The 25,580-nt window shown below is 39.7% G+C and overlaps 1 protein-coding gene across 3 annotated transcripts in view; it reads right to left on the reverse strand.

The window, feature by feature from the left end:
• LOC108497536 (connector enhancer of kinase suppressor of ras 2-like) overlaps positions 1-25,580 on the reverse strand; it is a 169,936-nt gene that overhangs the window by 86,978 nt on the left and 57,378 nt on the right. For all 3 annotated transcript variants that reach the window (XM_017815215.1, XM_017815219.1, XM_017815222.1), the window contains one exon: positions 17,368-17,531. In XM_017815215.1, the coding sequence (XP_017670704.1) occupies positions 17,368-17,531 (164 nt within the window). The remainder of the gene's footprint in view (positions 1-17,367; positions 17,532-25,580) is intronic.

The following is a 25,580-nucleotide window of genomic DNA, read 5'->3' on the forward strand; positions in this document are numbered from 1 at the left end:
ATTAATTGCACACCGCTGGCAACCTCAATGTCAATATAAAATACAGCAAAGCATAGATAAAATGTGTCCATAAAGATAATCAGGACATGAAAGGAAATTTTTCAGCACAGTAAAAGTGCTGATGCAAGTTGGTGGTTTAGCTGAGACTGAGCGAGGCACAGTAAATGGAAAAAGATAAAGATATGACGAAAATGACAGTGAATCAGTACCTTTGGAGAAGACTGAGACATTGGATTGCTCTTGATTTCAGCTTGCCTCAAATCCAAGCTTTTAATTTTTGAATTAAACAACTATAACAAACTACCACATGAGAAAAAAGTGGTTAAAAATAGTCTTTGAAAGCATCCCCTCCAAGCACCTCATCCTGATGCTCTGAGGCCTCACAAGCCCTATTCCATTGTCAGCAGTCAAAGTGATGGCAAAGAGAGGAAATTGTTCCAAAGGAGTAAAGAGCAAGAGAGTTGAAGTGCATGGATTATTATTCAGTGGACACCTCTGGAAACGAAGAGCTGTGGTTGACAATGAGTAGGTGAGGAACCTTGTGTGTATGTGGCACTGCCAGTCCCCAGATCTCCTCTAACTCCTGTAGGCACCTCATCTACGTGTTGCCAACTGAGAGAACCTCCAGCCTGCCAGACTAAATCACTGTCACAGCTGCCAGAGCAGACTTCAGTTTTCACAGCCACACACTCTGCCCTCCCCGTGTTAAATACGTGCTGTTCTTGTGAGCCACGCCACGGAAACGATGCTCCCGAGCCTGGAAAATTCTGTCTCCTGGCAGGTGATTTCTGTCTTGCACAGTAAATCCTAGATAGAATTTCTGGGTTAAAAAGACGGAAAAATAAAAGATAAAACCTCTAAAAGGGACAAGAGGGTGCCATTAGCATAAGCAGGGTTATTTTTCATCCAAGAGCAGGAAAAAAAACCAAGCAGGATTTCTTACGTTCCCTGGTTTTTTTCATGATGCTTCAAGGTTGTTGCATCATTGTTTTTATCAAATGACTGAATTAATGGAAATGGATATACAGGTTTAGGGAATGAATCCTGACTGTTAAAGCAACTCCAGATGCTGTCTGTCTAGAACCACACAGCCAAGCAGTTTGTCAAATTGTCATGATTTCTGGATCAGGAACTGCTTAGTGGGAATAGAAAGTCAACTACACTCCTTTTCAGTGAAAGGGGTCTGGACAGGGACATTGCAGAAGGGCAGCTGCTGGAAGGAAGGGCTGAATAATAGCCCACCCTGAACACAGAAAGACACGACTGGTAAAGCTGTTAAATATTTACTTAAGCTTCTTCCCATAAAAGCACAGTTCAAACAATAAGCAATTCTGTACATCCACTAAGTCTAATATACGACAGCATTATTACCTGCACACACTCCAAAGAGCTCCACACAGATTATCTGATTTGCTCAGTGACAGATTGATTCCGTGTTTCAGGTTGGAGCTCAGCAATTCCTGACGCCCCGTGCAATGACAGGACTTGGAAAGAAGGATTTGGAGAGGCAGAAAGTGTGAGATCAGAGGCAGACAAGCTTATTATAGAGGAATATCATTAGCAAAATGCCAAGCTGAAGCTGTGCTTGCAGTGACACCTCTCAGTGAGATACACAGCTGATTTGGGTGGAGGGATAACTCTGCTTGCAGCCTGTAAAACACAGCTTTCAGTCCAGCAATTCCATTCCCTAATGCTCCCATTTCCAGGCTATCAGGGAGCATCCCTGCCATGCCCTGGTTCCCTTCTCCTGCTCAGGCTGAGCTGCTGTTTTGCTGTTCCTGGTGACTGGGGTTATTGTAGGTGGTGAGGGAACAGGCAGGACAGGTCCCCTCCAGGGCTTTCACACTTGATCAGCTTTTCTGAAGTACAGAAAACAGGTGGCTGTTGTCAGAAATGGTAGAATTCAGGAGACAGGGGAAAATGCCTTTTTTTTTTTCTAAGCAACCTGAAGCAGGCTGTTATTTTTATTAGTGCAGAGTAGAAGACGTGGTGTAAGAGATAAGTTGTTGAATACTCCATAGAATTAAAAATGCATACTGGAAACTGAAAAATAGGAAATCTGCCTCCAAACAGATAGTTCTTCCTTTTTATGTCATAAAATCAAAAATGCAGAAATAGCTAAATGCACAGTGGTCATGAACCCTCCCACCTTGTGTCTGTGTCACAATTCCAGCTAAACACTCCACCTGTTTTGTACATACATCCTGGTTTGAAATTCTGTTTTTAAAAGACGGTGAGAAAATTAAGCCAATTTTTTTTAATCCATCTAACAGTATAAGATATGAGGTTTTTTACATTCAAAGAAATGGAATGAATAAAGTCTTCAGCAATAGCTTCAGGTGTTTTCATACCTTACTGCAGGTGTGCAGTAACATCACAAATTAGGATTTTATGCTAATAAAGCAATCCAGGAAAATTTTAGCTACCAAGATAAATATAGGCCAAATTATTGTAGCAAACATCAAGATAAAAAATAACAAGTATAATGGGGGGAAAAAAGTTAAGTGCTAATCAATGTTTTTGTAGACAACAACACCCGAAGATCAAAAGCAGAGCGAGAGATCCCTGCAATATAAGAAGAGTTTGTTTCTTTTGTGGAAAACCCCCCCAGCATCTTCTCTTACAGGTACTCAAATTGTTTTGCAGTAGTGTGACATACAGAGATAAAAATAATGTATGCACATCGAAGTTTAATAGACACAGGATATAATTTTAGCTAAATAGTTTATGTTGCGTAAGTAATGACTTTAACTTATCTTAAAAACAGATTTCTTTTTAATTATAGTAATTTTTCTTTATGTAGTCATTCATGTAAGTAGTCAGAGTAATATATGTATAAATACATGTATAAATATGTATAAACATGTGGGTGCATATACAGTTTTTCAGTAGGTGATGCTTTGAGACTTAAAATTTTCACTCAACTGAAATAAAAGCGCAGAGCAGGAGATCTGAGCAAGGAGATTAAAGGAAACAACCCTGACTGAAATTCAAGCATCTTACATAAAATTCACCATGTTCAAGGCATTTCAAACACCACAACCTAAATCATGTGCCACACTCCCATTTGTATGTTTGATGCACAAGCTGGAATCCCCCCCATTTACGGGTCCAGTCCCAAACAGCTCCGGACCCTTTGTGTGCCCACCCAGCCTTTGCCCCCGCAAGTGCCATCCTGCCCCAACACCCCAAAGTGCTTCTCCCCACCCTGAAAGCAGCACATCTGGCCCCTGGCATGCTCCACTCCCCCTCAGGGCTCGTTTCCCACTTGCTTTAAGCTGATTTATCTGTGAACTGCCCCAGAACTGTGTGCTGTGCCCTCTTCCCAAGGCCTGGCACCACCGTGCCAGGAAATTAATTTAAAAGTTCCATCTTCAGGCACATCTTCCCCTCTTCAGCCTGGTTTTCAACCCACTCGAAATCACCCATACTTGACTTAGAGTTGCTGTGGACCTGCACAGCTGAAGCAGCTCTGCAGGGATGCTCCAGCTCATCCCTGGTCCTTCCAGGCTCGCTCCTGGTCCCCAGAGCCCTGCGCTCACAGGGACAGGTACCATGGCACATCACCTCTCCCACCTGCCTCCCTGGGGCTCTCAGATCACTGGGAAAGAAATCCCCAAAGGAGGCCTGGGATTTTGGAATCCCCTTTGGGAAAACACAACGTGCCAGATGGGATCCCAGCCCTCCCTTCTGTGTACACTGCTGTGGCTGCTGCTCCTTCTCTTTGCCATGGAAGTGACAGTGTTTGGGGTAGCATGGAGCCATCCAGCACTTCATAAAACCAGGCAAACACAGCCTGTTTAATAATAAAATAATAACAAAACCAAAAATCCCAAATAATCACGCACTAGGATTTTAGCATAAAGAGTTCTGACACTTAACTAGAACGAAAACCATCAAAACACACTTTTAAAATAAAATTTCCTTCCTGGAGGTATGTTTTGAAAGGTTAAGAGCCTAACAGATAACGCAGTGCAAACCTGATTCTAAAACACTTGTCTCTCTAAACATTTATTTGATTTCATCAGAGATCCATTACAATTTTGTGGTGATGTTTTTCTGATGCAACTTTAAATTTAAGGTATCAAACCAGTATGAAGTTAGAGTATGTGAGGCAGTGCATTTCCTTAAGGTGTGGAAGTTTTTCCTCTCTAAAAAGAATTTACAGGCTGACTGTCCTTTATATGAATAGCAGTTTGAAGAAGTAGGCAAAATAAGCTTTTCGTTAGTGATGTCCTAAGTTCACGTCCTAAAGAAGTTCAGGTCTAGAGACTGGAATCTAAAACTTGACATTTCCTGAAGGGTAAAAGAAATGGGACACTGATTATAATCAGATGCATGTTTTGACAACACTTGAAAAGTTAAACAAAACACATCAAAGAAGCAGTGTATGTTGTATTAAAGAGGCTCCGTGTCAGATGCAGTTCATGCACTTTATACACTAATATATTCAATAATTTATGTATTTTATGTCTATATAAAATCCTAGCACTGTTGTTTTGAAACTTATAAAAGTATTATGAAAATCTTTTTCATCTTAATGGCTGAGGACTGCAGTTGCCCTAAAATATGGCCCAAATGTGCTTCAGTTTTTTTCTTTAAAACCTCTTCTCCTTCTAAATCGGTAAATTAGCAACACCATACAATAAAACCAATCCTTCTCCCTATCTTTAATAACATTTGCCTATCGTTTCAGTTAAATTGCAGTATTATAACGTGGTTTACGTGCACAGAAGGTGATGTTTCATAAAAATAAAAGTCTGGAATTCATTAATAACTATGGTAATTCTATGCAAATATGCAACATCATACTACAAATCAGAGTCTATTATCTGAAACACCTCAATGCTTTTTTATGTGTAGCTTTCCTCCCCCTTGTTCTCCCTTTCCATTATAATTATCCCACCTTGCAGGAGCCAATTGTGTCACAATTCTTTGTCTCCTGAGTCTATAATTTGGAACTTGTCACAGTGCTTCTAACACTTCACATACCTTCCTATTACCTTGTAAATAGATAAATTAAATAGATCTAGAATTGAGATTAAATATTTTAACCTACTAAAAAAATTAACATTTGCATTGTAGTTTTTACCTCCTGAAGGAGCTTTAGCCTTTGCATTGTAATCGATACATATAAATGTCATCAAGCATAATTAAGGTGCCCTGGAAAGTATTTTATTTAAAAATGTGAGGTTTATTTTGGAAAAGAATTAGAACAGGATGGTCTTTCCTTTAGAAATCAGACTCAGGCTGTAAGAGCAACATCTGAAATACGTTTTTTTGTTGGTTTTTTTTTTTTTTAGAAAATGGTATTTAAATAAATTTTTAAATTTAAGACTTAAGAGAGTCAGATGAGTGGGCACCTCATAAGAGCTGGAGAAAAGCAGCAGATGAGGTTAGAGACACAGAAGCAGATTTGTTGTTCATGGGTCTCAGGAGAAGGAGCACTGATTACACAAGACTTGCCCCACTCCAGGCCAGCCTAAAGCTGCCCAGTGCACCAGTTTCTGTCAGGGAATGATTAGGATGATCAAGAATTAACCGGATTTCTGATCTCCTGCCTAAACATTTTATAAGTAGCTTTTACATTGCAGCTCTTGCTACAGATCTCCGAACAAACTGCATAAAGCCTTCTTGGTCTGCTTAATCCTAATGAAGCAACATGATTTAAATTGTGTAATAGCCAAATGCTCTCCCTCATTGGGTGAGCTTGAACAAACTGGAACATCGCAGTGTTTTGTTTATGTAGGTCTATGGAGAGAGAGAACAGATTACTGGGGGACAAGGATCTAAACCTAAAAAGGTATGAGGAGATTTAAAACCATTACACAAAGCACAGACATTAACCAATCAAAAACACTGATTTCATGAAGATACTTGTGTGAAAAGTGTGCATTTTAAGAAAATGCATTTCAAGTTCTTCCTCACAGTGCTCCATGGCCTCACAGTGCAATCCAGCACATCCTGACACATCATCAATGGCATTTTGGGTTTAGACCTGTAAAATCTGCTACTCACTTATGTACAACTGCTGACTGCCATAATGACATAAAATAGAAAGACAGTGTAGTTTGATGCAAATAAAAATGCTGTGATCACTATATCTGATCCCAGATGACTTGGGCTGCTGCTCTGAGAGACTTTCAACATAACCAAGGTTCACTTTATGATAAATACAAATACGTTTCTCAAGACTACGCTGCTCTGAGTAGCTGACCATGTCTAAGGAATACCTTAATTACTTTTTTTCCCATATATTTTTTGTTTTCTTCCTTTTTTCCCCACCCCTTCAAGAGATTTTATTAATTCTTTCAACATCTGAAACTTTCTTATATTTTTCAGTTTTAGATTACTCATTCAGCAAGTCCTTGAATTTTATTCTCTTTGTAAAGAGCCTAAATACCTGAACCAGATATTTGTCTATGCAGTGCTCATGCTCAAAAGCTTTAAGAAAGGAAACTTTTAAGAGAAGAGATTCCCTCTGAAAGAGAGCTTGTGTCTCATCTCAGCTGTAAAGTGGAGCAGCATCATTTCCACACCTGAACCACTAACAGTTATTTCTGTGGAGGCATTGAACCATCAGGTTCAGAAACAGGAGAGATTGATCCAAACCTGTGCTTGGAATAGTGCTCTAATTTATCTGAGAAAACCCTTTTCCTGTTTTCCTGTGAACCTCAGCAGCATCCCTTGGATCTATTCCTGAGTGCCCTCCCACTCTGCTTCTAATTCACATTTTCTGCTCAGCTCTGGCTTCATAAAGAGTTTAGATCTAAACTCTCAGGAAGTGAATTTGCATTTTAAAAAATGTCTCCATTTCAAAATGCATTCAATGCTTTCTCGTGGGTTTGGTTTTTTTGAGCAAAACCTTAATATTACAGCAGCATGAAATGACAAAACCTTCTCACAACCACAATAATCTTCTCAGAACCATAATAACCTTTTCATAACCATAATAACCTTCTCACAACCATGCTGACAAAGTGGTGAATGCATTGCACCATCCACTCAGCATTTGGCCTCTGCCAACCTGACATCTGGGCATATTTAACAGCTTCAATGTCAACTCGCAGCAAAAACACCAGTAGGAAAATCAAGCTGTGGCAGCACTTCCTTTCTGACAGGCACAAAGGCAAGACCTGTGCCTTTATCCAAGAGGATAAAGGGAGTTGGGCTGTTTTGTGGCTTCTTTTCACATCCCAAGATGAGTTGTTTCCAATGGTTTTATTTCAGCATTAGAGAAGGCCTGATCTGCATATGGCTGCAATTAAAGAACATATGCAAGCCAGGCAGCCTGGTGGCTTGACCTCTTCCATATGTGTGGGAAAACAAGCTCTGAGCAATGTGCTGACTGGGGATACCAGGATAAACAAACAAGAGCAAAGGATGACTAGGAGATATTGCCTCCAAAAGACCAGATTGACTGTGATCTGCTGACTGTTCAAAGTCATTAGCAATTCCTGCCTTCATTAGTCATTACCAAGCCTGGTGGTTTTGTTCCCCAGTGTGCTCCTGCTGATATGTCTCTCTTAGGAACACCTAAATTACACCCAAATTCTTCTTTAGATTCCCTATTACCAATCCAGGGGACTCCACTGGCTTTATTTCAAGGATAAAATGTTTCTAAAATATATATCCTTCCAGTACTCTTTGATCTTCATGCATGTGCTGCACCTTTCTCCTCAGTATCTAAGGAAGCTATACATTTGTAATGTGCTGTTAAACAACCACAAACTTTCATTGTTTGTTACTAAAACCTTGTATCCAGTTCAACTTTGCCTCCATAATAATCATAGTTTTGTGTAAGAACCAACCATCTAATCACAGGAAGTCTGATTTTCTCAATGTACCTCTCAAAATGAATTATGAGGTAGAAATGCAAGATTACGGAGGAGAAGAGATTCAGTACATAACACAAAATTAGAATTTTAAACAGTGCTGAATTATTCAAAGTTCAGAGAATAAGTGATAGGCTTGTCTTGGAAATATAATGTCAACACTGACCATTTCACCTGGGCCAGACATTTAACTCAGATTCCTGCAGAAATGTTAGTTGCACATAAAAAAAATCTGTCATTCAGGAGAAATGTTCCATCTATTCATAACAATTCAGAGAAGCATCTAGAAATTAAATTAGCAACAGGATTCTTCTGAATGGGCATTAATGAGTGTACGAAAAAGTTCATTTATCAATTTTTATCGTGAATTTGCTGCTCAAGCAACTCAGTCAACACCAGTGACATGAATATGCATGTGCATGCATATCTATTGGCATGCATATGAATTTATCTCTGACAATAACTGATCACAGATAATTACTCAAGAATTCAGGCACCTCACGGCCATTGATGAAGTAACACAGCAGCATGAAAAATCTCTCACTGGGAATTTATGAAGGAAATTGCTCCTTGCAAATTAGAAAAGCCATTTTTTGGTAGGGAAGATGTCATAGTTTTTAACTTACACTGACCCACTCCCTGTATTTCCTTGGCACAGAGAATCTCCATGGTATTGCATAGCAGCAATATATAACATAATATATAACATTCAATGCATGTTATATGTTATTAGTATTATTATTAGTGCAGATTTCGAATCAGGATCTTAAAGAAAAAGTGCTCTATTTCTTTCTGCAAGGGAAAGAAGATTTTGCAAATGAAACACGCAAGCCATAAATACAATATAATCATTTCCAGCAGAAAACAAAATTTAAATCTTAGGAAAAAAAATTAGATGCTAATTTTAGTTGTTCATAATATTGTTTATAGCTAATTATTTGAAATACTGTATAAGTAACAGTGAATTATTAAAAGCCTAAAAAATTACCAATGCACTTGATGTGGATCATTGGAGACAATAATTTCTTTGATGTTTAGGATTTTGAACCCATGAACAAACCAAAATAATTTCTGTGTATCACTGAGCTTTGGGGTTATTTTAAAGAAATTTAAATCCACTATCAGTGGAATTTATTATTTATTACTATTAGTGGAATATCTTTTTTTCATTGAAAGGGGAGAAATTAATCTCTTCCTACAATAGTGTGTATTATTCTTCCTTTTTGTTCCAAAAATAGAATCCTCTATCCTCTTTAATCTAATGTACCTTCCCCCTCCTATTTAACATGATTACCTAGGACTGAATCAATATCCCATTAGCTGGATCCAGTCAATGGAGTGTCTCTCAGTGCCTGTATCCATCCAGTTCTCAGGGATTCAGTCCTGGCACAACCCAAGCAGGAGTGACTGGAATACCAGGAGCCATGCACAGATATTTATCCATTCAACACAACCTCAGCAAACCTCATCTGCTTTGGGAATGACTCCCATTTGGATGTTTGGCACACCCATGTAAGTGTGGGAGTTCAAACAGCTTTGGTAAAGACTTTTAATAAAGCACACCAAGTCAAAATTATCAACCTCAGCTGGCTAATGGATATAAATTATATATTTAATGCAATGACATTCAATTAAGTGTTGTTATGCAGCAATAGACCCAAACCCTACGCAGGTTTCTGACAGAAAACACAAAGCCCTCTGTGCTGCAAGCCGTGGCTTTGGAAAAGCAACGTTTTCCTTTCATACACCCTGGTTGAAGTCTGATTTCTGTGTTTGCAATAGAAGAATCAGAGTGGAAATGTTACCACTGAGCACTCCAGAAATCAGAACTTAAAATTACTCTGTTTAACTCCTGTACAAAAGGATGGTGGTTTAGTGGCGTTTTTATGAAACCACAGCAAACTACAAGATCTGGATTTTTAGGCTTTACTGAACGGAGCACTGGCATTTTAAAATCTCATAATGAGAACAGGCCAGCAATTCCCAGCCCTGTTCACTGTGACAGTGATGTGAAGTCAGTAATAAGCATTGCTATATATAAGAATTAGCATATATATGAGTCACATATATATGACTCATATATCTGTAATAATCTAATAAGCAATAAAATGCAAGAAAACAGAACACAGAATTGAAAAGTTGCCAGTACTGAAATGCAACTCTCACCACTGATAATTTTACCCTTCATGATCAAGAATTCAAACAGGAAGGATAAATTAAATTAAATGACCATTTTCTGAAGGCCCTGTTGAAAGATAAACGCATTCTCACCTCAAAGTGCCCCACAAACATCATCCAGAAATGGAAAGAAAAAAAAAGTGTAAAGGACTATTTTATCTCCTAGAGATTGTTTGTGGGAGCAGTGATGAGAATCTCTCACAAGATTTCATTTTGTGGAAAGATTTGGTAACATTAGCATGTGCTTGATTAAAAGCAATGTAGGAATCCAGCAACACATTTTATCATGAGTCGGAGATGAGACAGGATGCAAATATTACAAGCATCCTTCTCTCTAACTCCTTTAGTGTAGAAGGAAAAAGATGGAAAAGAGGATGTGAATGCTCTGCTGCACAATGTGTTCATGTGTCACTGGCAGGCTATTCCATGCTCTTCACATTGAGATTCCAGGGAAAGCAATAATTCATATACATTAATTGGATCTGTCAGTTCTAATTGTTCCACAAAGGCCAGGTGAGCATCCTTGGGAGACCACGGGGTATGCCCACATTTCTGCACACAAATCAATATCCAAATTTTGGTTAGTCTGAGTCTGGGGACGCAGGAGAGCTCGGATAGAGCAATTTAAGTTAAAATTAAGGTTAGAACACAAAAATTCGCTGTCCTGCTTTCTGTCTCCTCTGGTTTTGGCAAACTGGACAACTGTGCAGGAAAGGACTCCAATGAAACCCAGAGAAACCAAAGCAAAAGAAGCAATAAACAGTCACTTAACACTGCACCCTGCAACGTCCCAGCAGAAACAACCATGGAGTGAAACATGGTGTTGCTTCATAGGTTTTTCTTTTATCCCTGTGCAGGGAAAATGTCCATTCCTTTATCCCCAGGAGTGACTGTGATCAGCCTTGGAGAAACCAGACATCCAAAAGGGCTGAAATTACAAACACAGTCACTGTCTCCCAGCTCTAAACCTCGAGAGAAATTGAAATCTTGTCAGAAAGGAATGTTCACTTCATGTCTCCTGAACCAGGGGTACAAAGATATACACAAATTATGATGTATTCTGACACTAGCTGGAGAATTGGAGCCAGTGTTTTCCCTCCTGCCCTTGTCTACAGTGTCAGACACGTGTGGTTTTTAACATCATGTCATTACCTACCTACTCATTTGCATAAATTTCTGCAGCTGCATTGGCCTAATAAGCAGCAAAGCAATTTAACTGGACATGTCAAGGTGTGCTGTTCTCCACCAGGAAGGGACAGGAACTCAGAACAGGCAGAGGGGTCCAATGCTCAGTGACTGAAAACCACTGAGTTTACCCAGACACACAACCAGCATAAAATACAGCACTGGATTATTGTAAAGGGATTCTTTTATACCTTTATAAATGGCAATAAGTACATTTATTTCTCAGAAGCATGCAGGAGCTCCTGGAGCAGCCCATTCACCAGCCCAGCCTGCAATGGATTAGGATCCTCATTCTCACTGGTGCTTAAACAGATACATTTGCAGAAGGAAGTTACAGGGCTCGGAACAGGTTTAACACTTTGGATAGAACATGTTTCTCCCCATTTTCTGAAATGGAATTACTGTGTGACAAGAAGACATCTCTCAGCTACGCCCAAAGACAGGAAAAACAGAACACTCTTTCCTCTCGTTTGCCTGTTAACTTCTGGTGAGGGAGCACCGGGGGATTTCAGGGAGGAAGGATTTCACTTGTGTAGGCAGTCAAGACAAACGATATGGAATTACATCCAAACTTCTCCTTTTCCAGCACACCAGCTTAGCAAGACCATGGAATTCTTGCCTCTTCCCAGTAAGACAAAACTATTATGCACAAACATGTGCAAAATACCTGTGAACAGCAGTACTTCAGGCTACTCTGTTTGTGCAATTACCTTCCTTCCCTGCCCTCATCCTAAGAGATATTTGAAAATGCCAAAATTGTTGACAGATTTTAAAAAGAAAAAAAAAACAACAGACAACCCTTAAAATAAGTTATTTTTCCGAACTGCATGATTGGAAAGAATGAAGCTGCTAATTAGACTAAGCAAAAGATGATCCACAATTTTCTAATATGTGCAATAATTAACTAACTCAATTCAATAGTATTAATTCAATGTTTTGGCACCACACAATAAATAGCACTGGACTGCCAAAAGCTGAACTTCTTCTCCAATTGAGATTAATAAAGCTCTCTGGATGCATAGATGTTTGTACAGCCAAAAATAATGGATGTGCCAGGTTCCTCATTACACTGAGGAGATGGAATATCTCTCCATCTCTCACTAAGAGGGATGGCATTCCACTCTAAAGAAAGAAGATTTATGTCCATATACTCAAGCATCAGTATATATATAAAATGAAGATTTTAGTCCAGTATAATCACCTTTGAATAATCCCTGAAATATGGGTGAAAAATAAGTATTTGACATATTGAATGACTTGTTAAAAATGAAATCTGATTACAAATCAGGTAAAGTAAGAAAAAATACTTCCCAATATACTCCCAGAATTGATAAATCAAAAAGTGCATTAGCAGAATGAAATATTAAAAGGATGTCAAGAGAGATCATTGTAGGTATGGCCACTAAAAGGTAGTATTAAAGTAAAAAAAACTTGAATAATTTTAATTCAGAAGAAACAATCTCATCAGTAGATACAGAGACACCTATGAAAGATTGGCTGCTTCATCTCCAGCATGGAATGCTCCAAAATAAATCCCTGCAAGCTGCTTCCCAGCTGACCAACAAATTCCCATTGCTGTTGTAATTTTGTTAGAGAGATGCCTAGTAAAGAAATATGTCAGAAAAATGATAGGAAAAAGATTTTTTTTGGTAGCTATGCCCTATACATTACTTTTTAAAAAAATACTAAGTATGCAAATAAATTCTACTCCTGCCAGTTGTCACAAACATGTTGACCCACAGGTGACTTTGTTGTTCCTTCTGTTGGAAAATCCACCCTGCCTGGATTGTAGCTGTGAAGGATCTGAAGAGAAAGTTTCCAGTCTTTATTTCCCCTTGAAATCTCTCCACAATACAGGGCCCAATTGCACTAGTTGAATGCCTGGGAATTAAGAGTACTTTTAATTACTGGAGATACAATCTCCATTGGAGCATTCATTTCATTTCCCATTCATTTTTCTTCCTTTCATTATCAAAGTCTTCCTTCCCACTGGAGTGTTTATGTTTTAATTCGTGCAGACCTTACCAATATACTGACTCCAACACTGCCCTAATTAAATTAAATTTACTTGCACAGGTTTGAACAGCAACCCATGTTGACCTCAAAAACATTCCTCCTCTTGTTTCCAGTATCCTTTACTCTCTAGCAAAAAGTGATTTTCTCCAGTCCCTACTGCTTCTTCAGATTCAGCCTCTGTGCAACAAGTCCTCCAATACATATCCCAATTAATATTTCAACTTCAATAAAGTTACAGTCCAAATCCAAAGTGGCCCACGCTTTTTGGTCCATAGATGTTATTTAGGTCACTTCAAATAAATAATTGCAGTTCCTAATCACACCAGCAAGAAAGGACTTTGATGTTCAAGGTAGGATTTTTTCCCCCCCACAGCCATCATTCCCAATTTTCTTCATAATTAAAACCCAACTCAAAAATGTCTTTCCAAAATAGTCAAAGAACTGAAGCTGAAAGTAAGGCTTACCTATGACTTTCCCTTTCATAGCACATAAATTCAGCCCTGAGCAATCCCAAGAAAGTGCCTGTACTTTCTGTCCTACAGAGAAAATTGCTCTCAACTTTTGCACTTTGATTTCACCCTTTCATAAATGAGATTATTCTAACATTTTAAATTATTTTTGAGTTTTAAGGTAAAATCCATATGCTTCTATATCCCTATACAGCCACTTCTCTTATTATGGGTATATCAAATACTCTTATAATTCCTTATTTACATTTCTTATATTTCCTTCTTTTCTACTGCAGGTTGTCTTCCAGTGTGGAATCTTTCCTGCATGGGATTCTCATGTGTAATGCCTGGTTCCTCATTACACTGAGGAGATGGAATATCTCTCCATCTCTCACTAAGCTCTGAACTCAGTTTTATTTCAAAAGAAAAATAATGATCTGTGATTTTACATATTAGTAATATTTCTCCTGATTTTATTCCAAAATAACATGATGGTTGAATCAATTAACAAAGACATAATATTAGTCTCTGTTTCTCATAGGGGTTTTTGGGAAAAGTGGGCATAAAATCATTGCAAGGGCAGTTTGTGTTTAATAATTTGTGTTTAATAATTTGCACTTGGAGTCTGGCTAATAGGTGGTTTGGGACAGGGAATAAAAAACACAGGAGGTGCCTCCTTTATTTTTTGTTTTCTCTTGCCCTTAGAACCCTCCCTGTGGGTCAGCACCTGGATCTGTGTGTGTTGCACAGGGGTTTGCATCTCTGTGAGAGAAGAGCAGCCTTGCTCCCTGGTGTGCAACCCCACCAAATCCCCACTCCCAAAAAATCCTAGACCCTCAGGAAAGGCAGGTGGAAAACACGGCACAGCAACATGCACGGAATTCCTGATCATCACCGAGCCCGAGCCTGCCTGGGAGATTCCTCCAGAGCATTGGAGCTGCTCCTGCTCCAAGCCTTGCACAACCCAGCTCCCTGACATCCTGCTGACACTGCCTGGGAGAAAGAGGTCATGGAGCCTGGGCACTGCCAGCTGCCGACCAGGAATCGATGGAGAGATCCATGCTCGGAAAAAAATCAAATAAATGGCTGCTCGTCGACGTGGCCCCAGTGAGGGGGGACAGGCAGAGCTCAGAGCAGGGCTGGTGGGTGTGGATATGAACAGGAACAGGGCTATCCTTGATCCAGACCGGGACAAAACACAGGGGATGCTCTGCCAGCAGGGCACTGGGAGCTCAGGCCGTGCTGAACAGACAGAGGGACAGAGCAAACTCTGCTCCTGCTGGTACCCACCCTCCACAGCTGGGATTTTGGACACGTTGTTGGAGTTGCTGTTTCCCCTCTTTTAATTTTTTTTTTTTAATAATAAGCTTTGAAAAAAAAAATTAAAGTATATATATCTATGAATCTACAAATACACTGCATTCTGCCATTCACTGCATTCTGTCCATACACAGGGTGCTTTAAAGGATTGACTCCTGACTGGCTGGGGTTCTATTTTAGCTGCTCATAAACTGCATTAATACAACTTGCCTCAGGGAATCGGGGGTAAAATGACATGCTCCTTAAGACCTTCTGGTTCTAATAATTTCTTGTATGTTAATTTCTGTTTAGTGGCATAAACAAAAGCCAGATACTGCTATACCCCCTTTAAAAAGTACTTTTAAAATAAGGTATTTCCGCTGGTTTTTTTAGACTAACTAATCTAAAAATCTATAACAGTGAGGAGCTCCAGTTCACAATTTTCACTTGTCACCAGCAGTCAGGTATCATTATAATAATATATTAATGTTTCAAGATTTAGTACAAAATAGGAATACAATTGTGATATTTTAGAAGTGTATTTCAATTATTAAAGGCAGCATCAGATCTTCTACCATCCAATAATTGCCATCCTTTGGAAGGATTGAAGAGAAATTCTTAATAATGCTTTTTGGTTGGATGGATTCAAATTCTTCTAAATTATTATAGTTTTAAAATAGCTATTATACTTAGTCTGGTGAAACTTTTCCTTGTGATCCTGCAAGAACTGAAGGATGTGCTGTGCATGGCAGCAAGGCAGAAATGTCAGAAGCAAGAGAATAGCCCAAGAGCAGAGCCCCAGGCTCCAGACTCACTCAGCAGAAAGCACACAGAACAGGCAGGGAAAGAAAAATTTAGAAGCAGGAGAAAAAAAGAAAAAGGCGTTTTAGAGCAGAGTGAGAAAGGAAGGGTAAGGGCTTAAAGGCAGGAGGCTGAATAAATGATACCAGGAGCTGGAAAATCCCCATCCTGCTTCAAAAGAAAGAGGAAGGTCACAGACAGCGCAGTAAGAGCTGCACTATTGACCAGCAGCAAGAGGTACATTTTCTTTGCTTAAAAGAGAAAAAAAATCCTCATCAAAAAGCCCAGCAAGGGTCCTCCCAAAGGGCACAGCGACTGAAGGGGAGCTTTGTCCAGGGGGAACTTCCTGGCTCTGCTGTTCCTGCCCGCTGTCAGGGCACGGTGACACTGCCCTTTAGGTGACATAACGTGACACTGGGGGTGTTGGGGCTCTTTTCTTGTGGGACACAATGTCTCAGAGGGAAAACTCTGGAGCTGGAGCTCAGATGTTTCCAAAGCACAGCCGGTGGTTGGTGGTGCAGCCCAGCCCAGCCACAGGTACAGCTGTGGTGAGGCCAAACATCCCCTGCTCTGACAGGTGTGTTCTGGAGTTTGTAAGGACAGATCTCGAGCTACACTGAGTGTGTTTTGCCATTCAAGAAGAAGACTAATAAGAGGTACTTCAGACTGGGTTGGTTTTTTTTTCTCCCTCAGATCAAGTGCATTTTACCCCGTTTGTTTTCCGTCTTACTTTTAAGTGCCAATTTCCCTCTTGGAGGCAATTTATCTTATCAAAAATCCCACAGGATAACTTAGTTATTCAAAAGCAGAACTCCTGATAAAGAAATAAAATACTGGAACTGTCATATACAATTTACCCACATAATTTTAATATTGACTTTGACTATATTTTTTCACCCATTCACCTACACAAACAGAAGAGAGTTATTTTTTCTTTAGAGTTAATACATTACATTTTATTAGCTGGCAGGAATTAAACAGCAGAGGAAAAAAGATTTGCTTTGATATCAAATACGTTGTTAAGAGGCTGAATTAATAACCTAATGATTAATAATATGAAAAAACAGTGTTCTTCCAAATGCTTGCAGGTTGCTAAAAAACCCCAAACCCAACTTTTAATTGACACACATGTCCGTAGTTTAGATAAAGTGAATTTTACCATTCCAGTCTTGTCTTAAAGCTCATTTTAAACAATCTTCCAGTCTAATTAGCATTACCTCCTGGCTCTGTAGTACCATCCTTTTGAAGGCTGGCATGGTTAAAGCACTCAGGTCTGCTTGGTTCAGTACAGTGTGGCAAATGTCCGTGAAATACCAGGGCATATGGCATATAATTACAGGACCATATGGATGCCAGCAGTGATAGTCAACAGCATTTGAATGCAGAAGCAAGAAATTCAGAGGAAAAAGCAATAAAAGACTATAACACACAACCATAAAATCATTAAATTATAGTTCCTCTACAGCTGAGAGAAGCCAGGACATGCCTGTCCTTCAATGAAGCAAAGCCACTCTAGCTGGAGAGAACATTCTACATTGCTTTTATGTAGTTTGGAGATTTATAAACCCAGATGATTAAGGTGAGTGATGCAAGAAATCACTTACCAAAGCACAGAGCAGATCAACTGCTTCCAGGATCAGCTCCTGGTGGCCGATGCGAGTGACTCCCAGCTCCTCCAGCTCCTGGTGAGTGATGTGCAGCAGCTGCTCCCCATTGATCTTCTCCCTTTCAAAATTTTTGATGTATTGTTGGAGGCAATCATCCAGGCCTGTTTGGAAAAGCCAACAGTGCATATTCAGAGAGTAGAGAAAAGGGAAAAAAAAGAACCCCAGTTCTGTAATTCATGAATAGAGAAATTTCTTGGAAATACAAGTGTACTTCCTTGTTTGGAGCTACTATGGAAAATGTGCAAAAAAGTGGTAATTTAACTTACATAATGCAGCACATGCTGCTAAAGAGGAAAGTTTATATTACTGATGTTATTTACAACATTTTTAAACATTTTAGTACTGATTTTACACCTTCATGGTACTTAATAAGGAGACCAGGGAAGGACAAAACAGCACAGAGAGTAACATTATAGAAAAGCTTTTTCTCCTGATGTCACGAAGACCTAAATATAAGTTTATCTTATGATTAGGAACATATTCTTCCTGGTGCTGCTCTTCCAGGATCTTCAAAGTCAGATAGTGTGGCTATCACTGATTGGGAAGAGTGTTTTTAGGCTCAGTTACCACCTGCACTAACTCTGCTACACCCACTGCCAATTCTCCCCCCAAAGTCAAACTTTCCAGTTTTCTGAATCTCAATAACATACAAATTGTTTTGTTCCAACACCTTCAATTAATAATCCAACTTTGCCCATGCACAAAGAATTGTTCTGTCTCTCCCTGAGACTTGATCAGGTAGAAAAACCGGATTATTCTTTTTCTCAGACTGGAAAGAGGCTGATGAACATCAGCTGAAACACTTCTCATTCCTCCAAACTTTTTTCTGCACCGCACATGCTCTGAGCTTCCAGAACAATTAGTTGAACACCAGGCTCTAGCACTAAAAGCTAAAAGTACTAAAAGCTATGTGAGGTTACTCAGAGTTCCCTCAAGGACTCTGTCAGATCAACCATAGCCTGATATGCACACGGTTTTCTGGAGACCTACAAAATTCACCTTCAATAACTTCACCTACCAAGCAGAGTGAGTAAAACACTTTGATCCTCTGTTACTTGGTGCAAGTAAACCCAAGATCCACAAAACTACAGATATCCAGAAAGCAGAGGAATAACCAGCTTGGGCACTTAAGGAAGACAGAGCTTTGAAATATAATTTCTGCACACAGCAAGTTACCAGTGGGGCTCAATAAGGGAGAAAATGTGCAGCCAGGCTCTAAAAGGCCACGATGTATCTAAAGAAAAGGAAAGCAACAGGCACATGAACAATATTGTTCTCATTTGTCTGTTTAAAAGTTCTCACAAATGCAGTATAAACAGAAATAAAGCAAAAGTTGATGTTGTCTTCATTTCCTGGGTTGTTAATCTAAAGAAGCAGATAATTCTCTCATGTGCCCCAGTGTCTTTTTAAAGAGAATTTTGTAGTTGTTTTTACATTTTTTGAGCCACAAAGGTCCTTTTACTTCACCAGCTGGTACAGTTTGGCAATGATGAACAGAATTATATTCCTCTAAATTAGCAAAGGAATGGTAAATGAGTTAAACAAGACAGTGTAGGAATTTCACCAAAGACAGATTAGAAAATTACATTACTATCTATTACTCCATTTCTAAACACACCTTCTTAGATAATATGAAGTGATTAAGTTCAATCTATTAAGACTGGTTAATTTAATTGTCATAGAAAGCATTAACACATTACTGACATGGAAGACCTTGGCCTGACTGAATGCTGGGATTAGTGCCCAGAGATGAATTTGTAAATGTTATATGAGAAGTTATCAGGATAACCAAACCAGCTTGTGGACGTTCAAGTCAGAAAATGTGAAATATATGAAATTTAAAACTATCCTGTAGGCAAAAATAGTTGATATTGGCCACATTCTCCAGAATATTGGAGAAAGAGAGATCTGACACCTTGTATTTGGCATGTTGGGTGTCACCACTGTGAGTCCCAATTAACACAACATAATTCAGTTGAGACACAAGAACCGAATAAAACACAACAGTGTGTGTTTGTCTTCTGTTCATAAATACAAGGGGATATATTTCAGTTTCATTTAATTAACTTCTCTTTCAGCGTGATCCAATTACTTACTCTGTAAAGTGACAGTCCTAAGTTATGGTATAGGTAGAGCTCATTTATCATTTACCAAGTCATGCTCACAGCTTTATAGGCGCTTATACCCCACGCAAAATTAGATCAGTGTTAAAAATATCATATATTTCGTGTTGTAATTCGTAAGTATGAGGTAGTTTGGGGGGAGGTTGGGGTGTTTGTGTTTTTTAAAGCTCAACTCAGCAGTCTGTTTGCAACTAGTACCTAAACCTTTTCTCTGCTCTGGAATGGTTTGCAAGTAGAACACTATTTCTCTGCATCTGCTCATTATTTCAAATAATCTCATGAATGATTTTACATAAGCGTATTTCAGTTTGGATTGGTTGAAGGCTGTTCACTGAAAATCCTGCAATTAATATTTCACATTTAAATTCCAAGCCATTACACATTTCTCTTCCCTGCCCGCCCAAGAACAATTCTTAGAGCAAAAATTCCAAACCCTACATATTCCAAATTTGCTTTTAGTGAACATTTCCCTAAAATTCAGAGGAAGTCACTGAGCTTGCTACTAGATAATAAATTGTTTTGAAGCAAAGCAAAGAAAATTAATTTAAAAATTTAGAATCAGTGGCCACAAACAAGCATTTGTAGTACTAAGAGAGATTTAGAAAAACCCAAATGAACGTGGCACGCTGTGAAAACTGCACAGTGAGAAGTATTAAACCTGCCCTTGTGCCAGAGAGGATGTCTGACAGCAGAGCAAAAATATGAAATTTGTATTATTGGTCCTGCTCTGTAATAGCTCCCCAGGGCACCTTTAGAAGGCTTTACTTACTGGTGCAAACAGTGAGGCAGCTGACACCAGGATCCAGGGATGTGTCATTGAAGGGCCAGGCTGGCTCAGGGCCTGACAGCACCCAATAAACATCCACAAAGAGAGACATTTGTCCACCTGGGGTTTTTTTTTCTGTCTCTCTGGGAGCCAGGTACTGCAGTGTGAGAGTTTACCCAGCAAAATTTCAGCCTTCAGGAGCTTTGCTCTTCGTTGTCATGGCTCTAATTGTTTTTAGCAGGAAAATATCGAGGATGCAATTAGGAGGGTACGGGATGAGATCGTGTTGACTCGCCAAACCCAAATGAAATATTTATTTCCTCAAGCCACTCAGGCCTCATTAGTGCTCTTTATGCAATTCCTGACATAATTTCTGTTTACAGATAAGTCTTAAAGTAGTTAAGATTCACAACTACAAAGAAGTAAAGGGCATTAGCTCTGCTTAGATGTAGGCAAATAAAATTAAACCCCTATTCCCAAGTTACACTGTATCAGTGTCACAAACTTACAGTTCTGTTGCTGCACATTCTTTACTTGGGTACAGCTTATAACTAAACTATATGTCCTTCAGAATGCAATAAATTGATTCAAGTAGAAGTGTTTAAACATATATATTTTTTATTTTGAAAGCCAAGGCTTAACACCCACAACGAGAAAATTATGGTTGGTGGTGGAAGAATTTTTATTTTTCCAACCCAGCTTGGCTAAAGGACTTAGCTCACTTTAACAGGGAATTAGTGAGAGTTGAAGACATTTCCTAGTCTTTCAGTGTTATTTAATAGAGCACAATCCAACAAAGGAGTTCTCCATTCAGTGCTGACTGAATCAGTTGGGAAGCAGCACAGGCTGAACATGAACCCACACACTCAGAAAATGGCCTTGTAGAAAGAAATTGGGTAAAACACCCCATAAACCAAATTCACCTGAAAACCCCGATGGTTGGACTTGATGATCTTAAAGGTCTTTTCCAACCTAAAAAATTCTATGATTCCATCCTGTCTCTTTCCGTTTTTAAGTAAAGGAAAGTTTAATAAATCCACATGGACCAGGAAAACTCTCTCTCTCTGAGCAGAGGAAAAGTAAGCAACTCTGATATGTTGACTCACTATGTTGATGATTTTGCAAATCAGATATTGTCTAAATCAAGGAAATGTGAAAAAGAAAGGAGACGGAAAAAATTAGAGAGAAAGGGCAGGAAAAAAAGCCAGTTAGCTTGAAAATATTTATTTTCAGAAATGCATAATTGGGGAAAAAAAAAAGAGTCATTGAAATAGAAAAGCAAACCAACATCTTAAAAAAATTCTCTGTAACACTGGCTAAAATCAGATTTAGGAATTAAGTCAGAGCAAACAATACAAAAGGGATGCTCCATACTGTGACAAATAAAGGTCCACTGAGGTTAAATGAATCTTTCCATCGGTGTCAACAAATGCCAGGTTTGGTTCACATTAAAGCACAAACTTGGTGCCATGTTACATAAAGATCTGTCCCTTCCTCTGCCATTGGCCAGAGATATTGGAAAATATTACCGTTATTGAAAAAAATTACTCTGGAATAAATGGAGGGAAGGCACAAGTTTTTGCCCTTTATGCAGGAATGATGCAGACGGGGCAGCTCTCACAGGGAGAACTGGAGGGACAATAACTTTGTCAAGTGCTATCCATCACAAAAGTAACCTCTAATTTAAAAGTCTGTAATTTCCAATTTTTCATAAACCTCTCCCTAAGCTACATTTACTCACTTCTCCTTTTTCATATATTTTAATATGTTTTTTATTACTGACTAGACGATGGGCTTGCTGCTGCTGCATCACCATTCCCAGGGGAAAATCCAGGGCATCTGGCTGGAACAGCAGGACCCTGGCTGGGAAGGGAGGGGTCACCGGGAGGGCCCTGCCAGTCCAGCCTGTCACAAACACCACTGCTCTCCCCAGGTCACTCTCCTGACAGATGAGGACGTGCAAAACCAGACCCTCTGTGAGGAAAATGCAGCCTTGCTCATTCTGCTTTAGGGATGAACAAGCAGGAAAGCAGCTCAGTGGAAATGCTTTGACCACTCCTGACTTGGGCAGCTCAGCACTGATGTAGGAAGTGTTGGAGTCCACTGACAGCCAGCTGGGCAAAATCTCTTTGATTCAGGGCCTGAGAAAGTAGTGAATGTTTTTCCTAGTTAAAATTATCTTTAAAATTAAAAGCACATAGAATACTAAACTCAGAGTTGCACAGCAGCTTATACACAACAGCAAATCTGAGGTACAAATGTCCGTGGAATCTGGATCTAAAGGACAAAGCCTCAAAGTCAATGGAACAATCTGATTGCTCAAAAGAATTGGGCTGCCAAGACAAATTAATAACCTTTTAATGTACCTCATTTGACTAGTAAAAGCTATACAACATTCATATCTCTGCTGCAGAATGGTGACTTGTGAAAAAAAGAAAAATCAATATATCAAAGTGAGGCAGGAACAAATACCAATTTTCAAATGCTGCTGTGCTGGATGTTGAAAGGAACCCACTAAATTTTCTGTGCCTTTCGGTGGAGATAAATGCCAACAGTGACTGTGCTCAGCGAGAGCTGATGTCTTGTGTGACATATAAGGCTAAAAAAAAAAGGACAGAAACACTGCAAGGAAGGGCAAAGAAAAGGCAAAAGACAACCAGAAATCGTGTGTGCTTTGAGCAAGGGCATAGACAAAAACTGCTCAAGTAGGTTTGGAGCCTTGAGTAAGGAAACATTGTTTGACTCCTGTTGGTTTTTGCAGGTGAACTCACACACGACCTTCCAAACAGAGAGGGCTGCACCTGAGACACCTCATCTGAACCACCAAGGGCTTCTCTTCCCAAGCAGAGCAACTTGCAAGGCCATAAAATAAGATATTCACTATTAGGTGAAATGAAAACTCATTTCTGTGTGGAAATTCTCTGATTAACTGGGGAAGGCAGCACAAACTTCTGCTCCTGTCACAGCCTTCAGTTTACATATGCAGATCTGCTTAAACACATCCAGTGTTTAACAGCATCCACAGCCTCAGTCCAAGTGATGGTTGTTACAGAAACCAAAAAAGTTTGGTTTGGTTTTTTAAAGAAACACGGGGTATTTCCATCTAAAGCAATATTTAGCAGAAAGATCTGGAAGAAGTTGACTGGTTGGCTGACAGAGAGGAGGTAGAGAATCCATACCTTTTCCTAAATGTGATTTTATTCAATACACACATCAATTCATCCATGTTCTCCATCAAAAACCCCTCTGATTTATTACACTGGGCTCAGTCCCAGTGGATCTTTTTCCAGTTCTTATATAACTTGTAACAGGGACAATCATCAGGTGGGTATTTTTGCCAATGACGTTAAAAAGCTTTTTAAGAATTATTCAGTCCAAATAAAGAAAAGGAATAATCCTCGAGGCCTGTTCACACTAAGCTGACTCTCAAACACCAGATATTGGTTCTTAAGCCCTTCAGGAGAAATTAAAAAAAAAAAAAAAAAAAAAGTGTTTAGAGTGCCTGAAGAAAAGGATCTTCACACACTCGCAATTCAGAGAGAGACAGAGGGGCTGTGTTTGAGGACATGCTGAAACACCAAACTCAGAGCATTTCATAGAATCAGAGAATGGCCTGGGTTGAAAGGGACCTTAAAGATCATCTAATTCCAACCCCCTGTTGTGTTCAGGGACACCTTTCACTAGACCAGGTTGCACAGAGCTCCATACAGCCTAAACTTGCCTGAAGTTTAGAGTTCTATCTGAAAACTGAAGATTATCTTTGCATCTTTAAGCCTACATGTCACAAATCTGATCTTCAGCAATATTGCAGCTAGATTACAAAATTTCCTACAAAAGCTCCATTAAGAACCGCCAGGCACAGCAGGAAGGCACAAACACACAAAAAGGAGAGAATTCAGATTATTCTGAAAAAATTAATCCCTCAGCTCTGGCATTATCTGACCTTTAAATGCTTGGCTGTGCAAGTAGAATGGGTTTAAATGTTGCTTCCCGGCTGAGTTTCCTCTGCGTCACTCCAACATTCACAGGGATACAGATGGATGTTTTACATGCAAATACAGGCAGACTCTGCTGCTTGAATTTACAGATCATCATCTGCATGAACAGGAACTGGGGCGGGATGAGCACTTGGAATTAATGTTTCCCAGGCACCAATTGACACCAAAAATGTTGGCTTCCATTCCAGGCTTCAAAACGGACTGAATTTACTGGACATAAACTCTTCCACTTGTGTCAGACCTCTGGCTAAGGCTGTGCAGGTCCACAAAGTACTTCCCTCGCTCCCATTTTTCTCTCCTGAGGGTGCCAGGATCCACATCTGTCCCATCCAAGCCCTCTGCAGACACACTCAAGCCCCAGGATCCAGCTGGGCTCTTGGCAGCCAGAGCACTTGTGCACTCCCGGCCCTTCATTCAGAGGGCTCTCTGCTCCTCATCCTCTCCATCCCCAGCCTGCAGCTCCATGCCACACCCAGCCACTGGCCCTGGCCCAACAGTCCCTACCACAGGTATCCTCTCATCACAAAATTCTCAGGTTTTTCTCCCTTAACAAAATCCTGTATATCTTCAACTCCTTTCATTGACTGCCAGCTTCTCTTTCCCAATATCACATTTTTTCCTCCCTTCCGAGCTGTCTCTACTCTTTTATTTTCTATGTGTGGACTTGGTGGCTTTGTCTCCTCCGTAGCCAGCAGGGAAGCAGTATTGGGACATGAAAGCTTCCAACCTCATTCCTCTTCTCTCCTCAGAACAGGTCAGAGCTTCACTTGCACTGACAGACCTCCTCAGCCACAAACACCTTTTGGAAAAGGGACACAACCCAAAGCAGGTCCCTGAGCATCCCGACACCCTTTTTATCTCACTCCCAACTGTCCTCCTCTGAATCAGGACAAACATCACTGCCACTCCACCACAGTGCATGTCTGAGACACAAACCAGATTCTAGTCTGAGACACAAACCTCCTAGATTCTATCCCATGTGCAAATCCAGTGGGAATACCACATCATCACTGTAACTTCAGTATTGTATTTTTAGTATGGCTAAAGCAAGGGGCTTTCCCATAACCTCAGAGTCTCTAACTCCAAGCTCTTTTCAGCAGCAATTTTCCAAGATAACTGTATTATCAAGACAAAAGCTCTGCTGAAATTATGAATATTTTAAGAGTTCACAGCAGCTGAGAAGGTTTTGTAAGGGAATGTGTCAAGCAATATTAATAACAAATGAACAAACTGCTGAACTAATAAAATTTGATTTAATGATAT

Source organism: Lepidothrix coronata, unplaced genomic scaffold (genome assembly GCF_001604755.1).
Source record: "Lepidothrix coronata isolate B3197 unplaced genomic scaffold, Lepidothrix_coronata-1.0 Scaffold2, whole genome shotgun sequence".
In the NCBI taxonomy this organism is placed as follows: domain Eukaryota; kingdom Metazoa; phylum Chordata; class Aves; order Passeriformes; family Pipridae; genus Lepidothrix; species Lepidothrix coronata.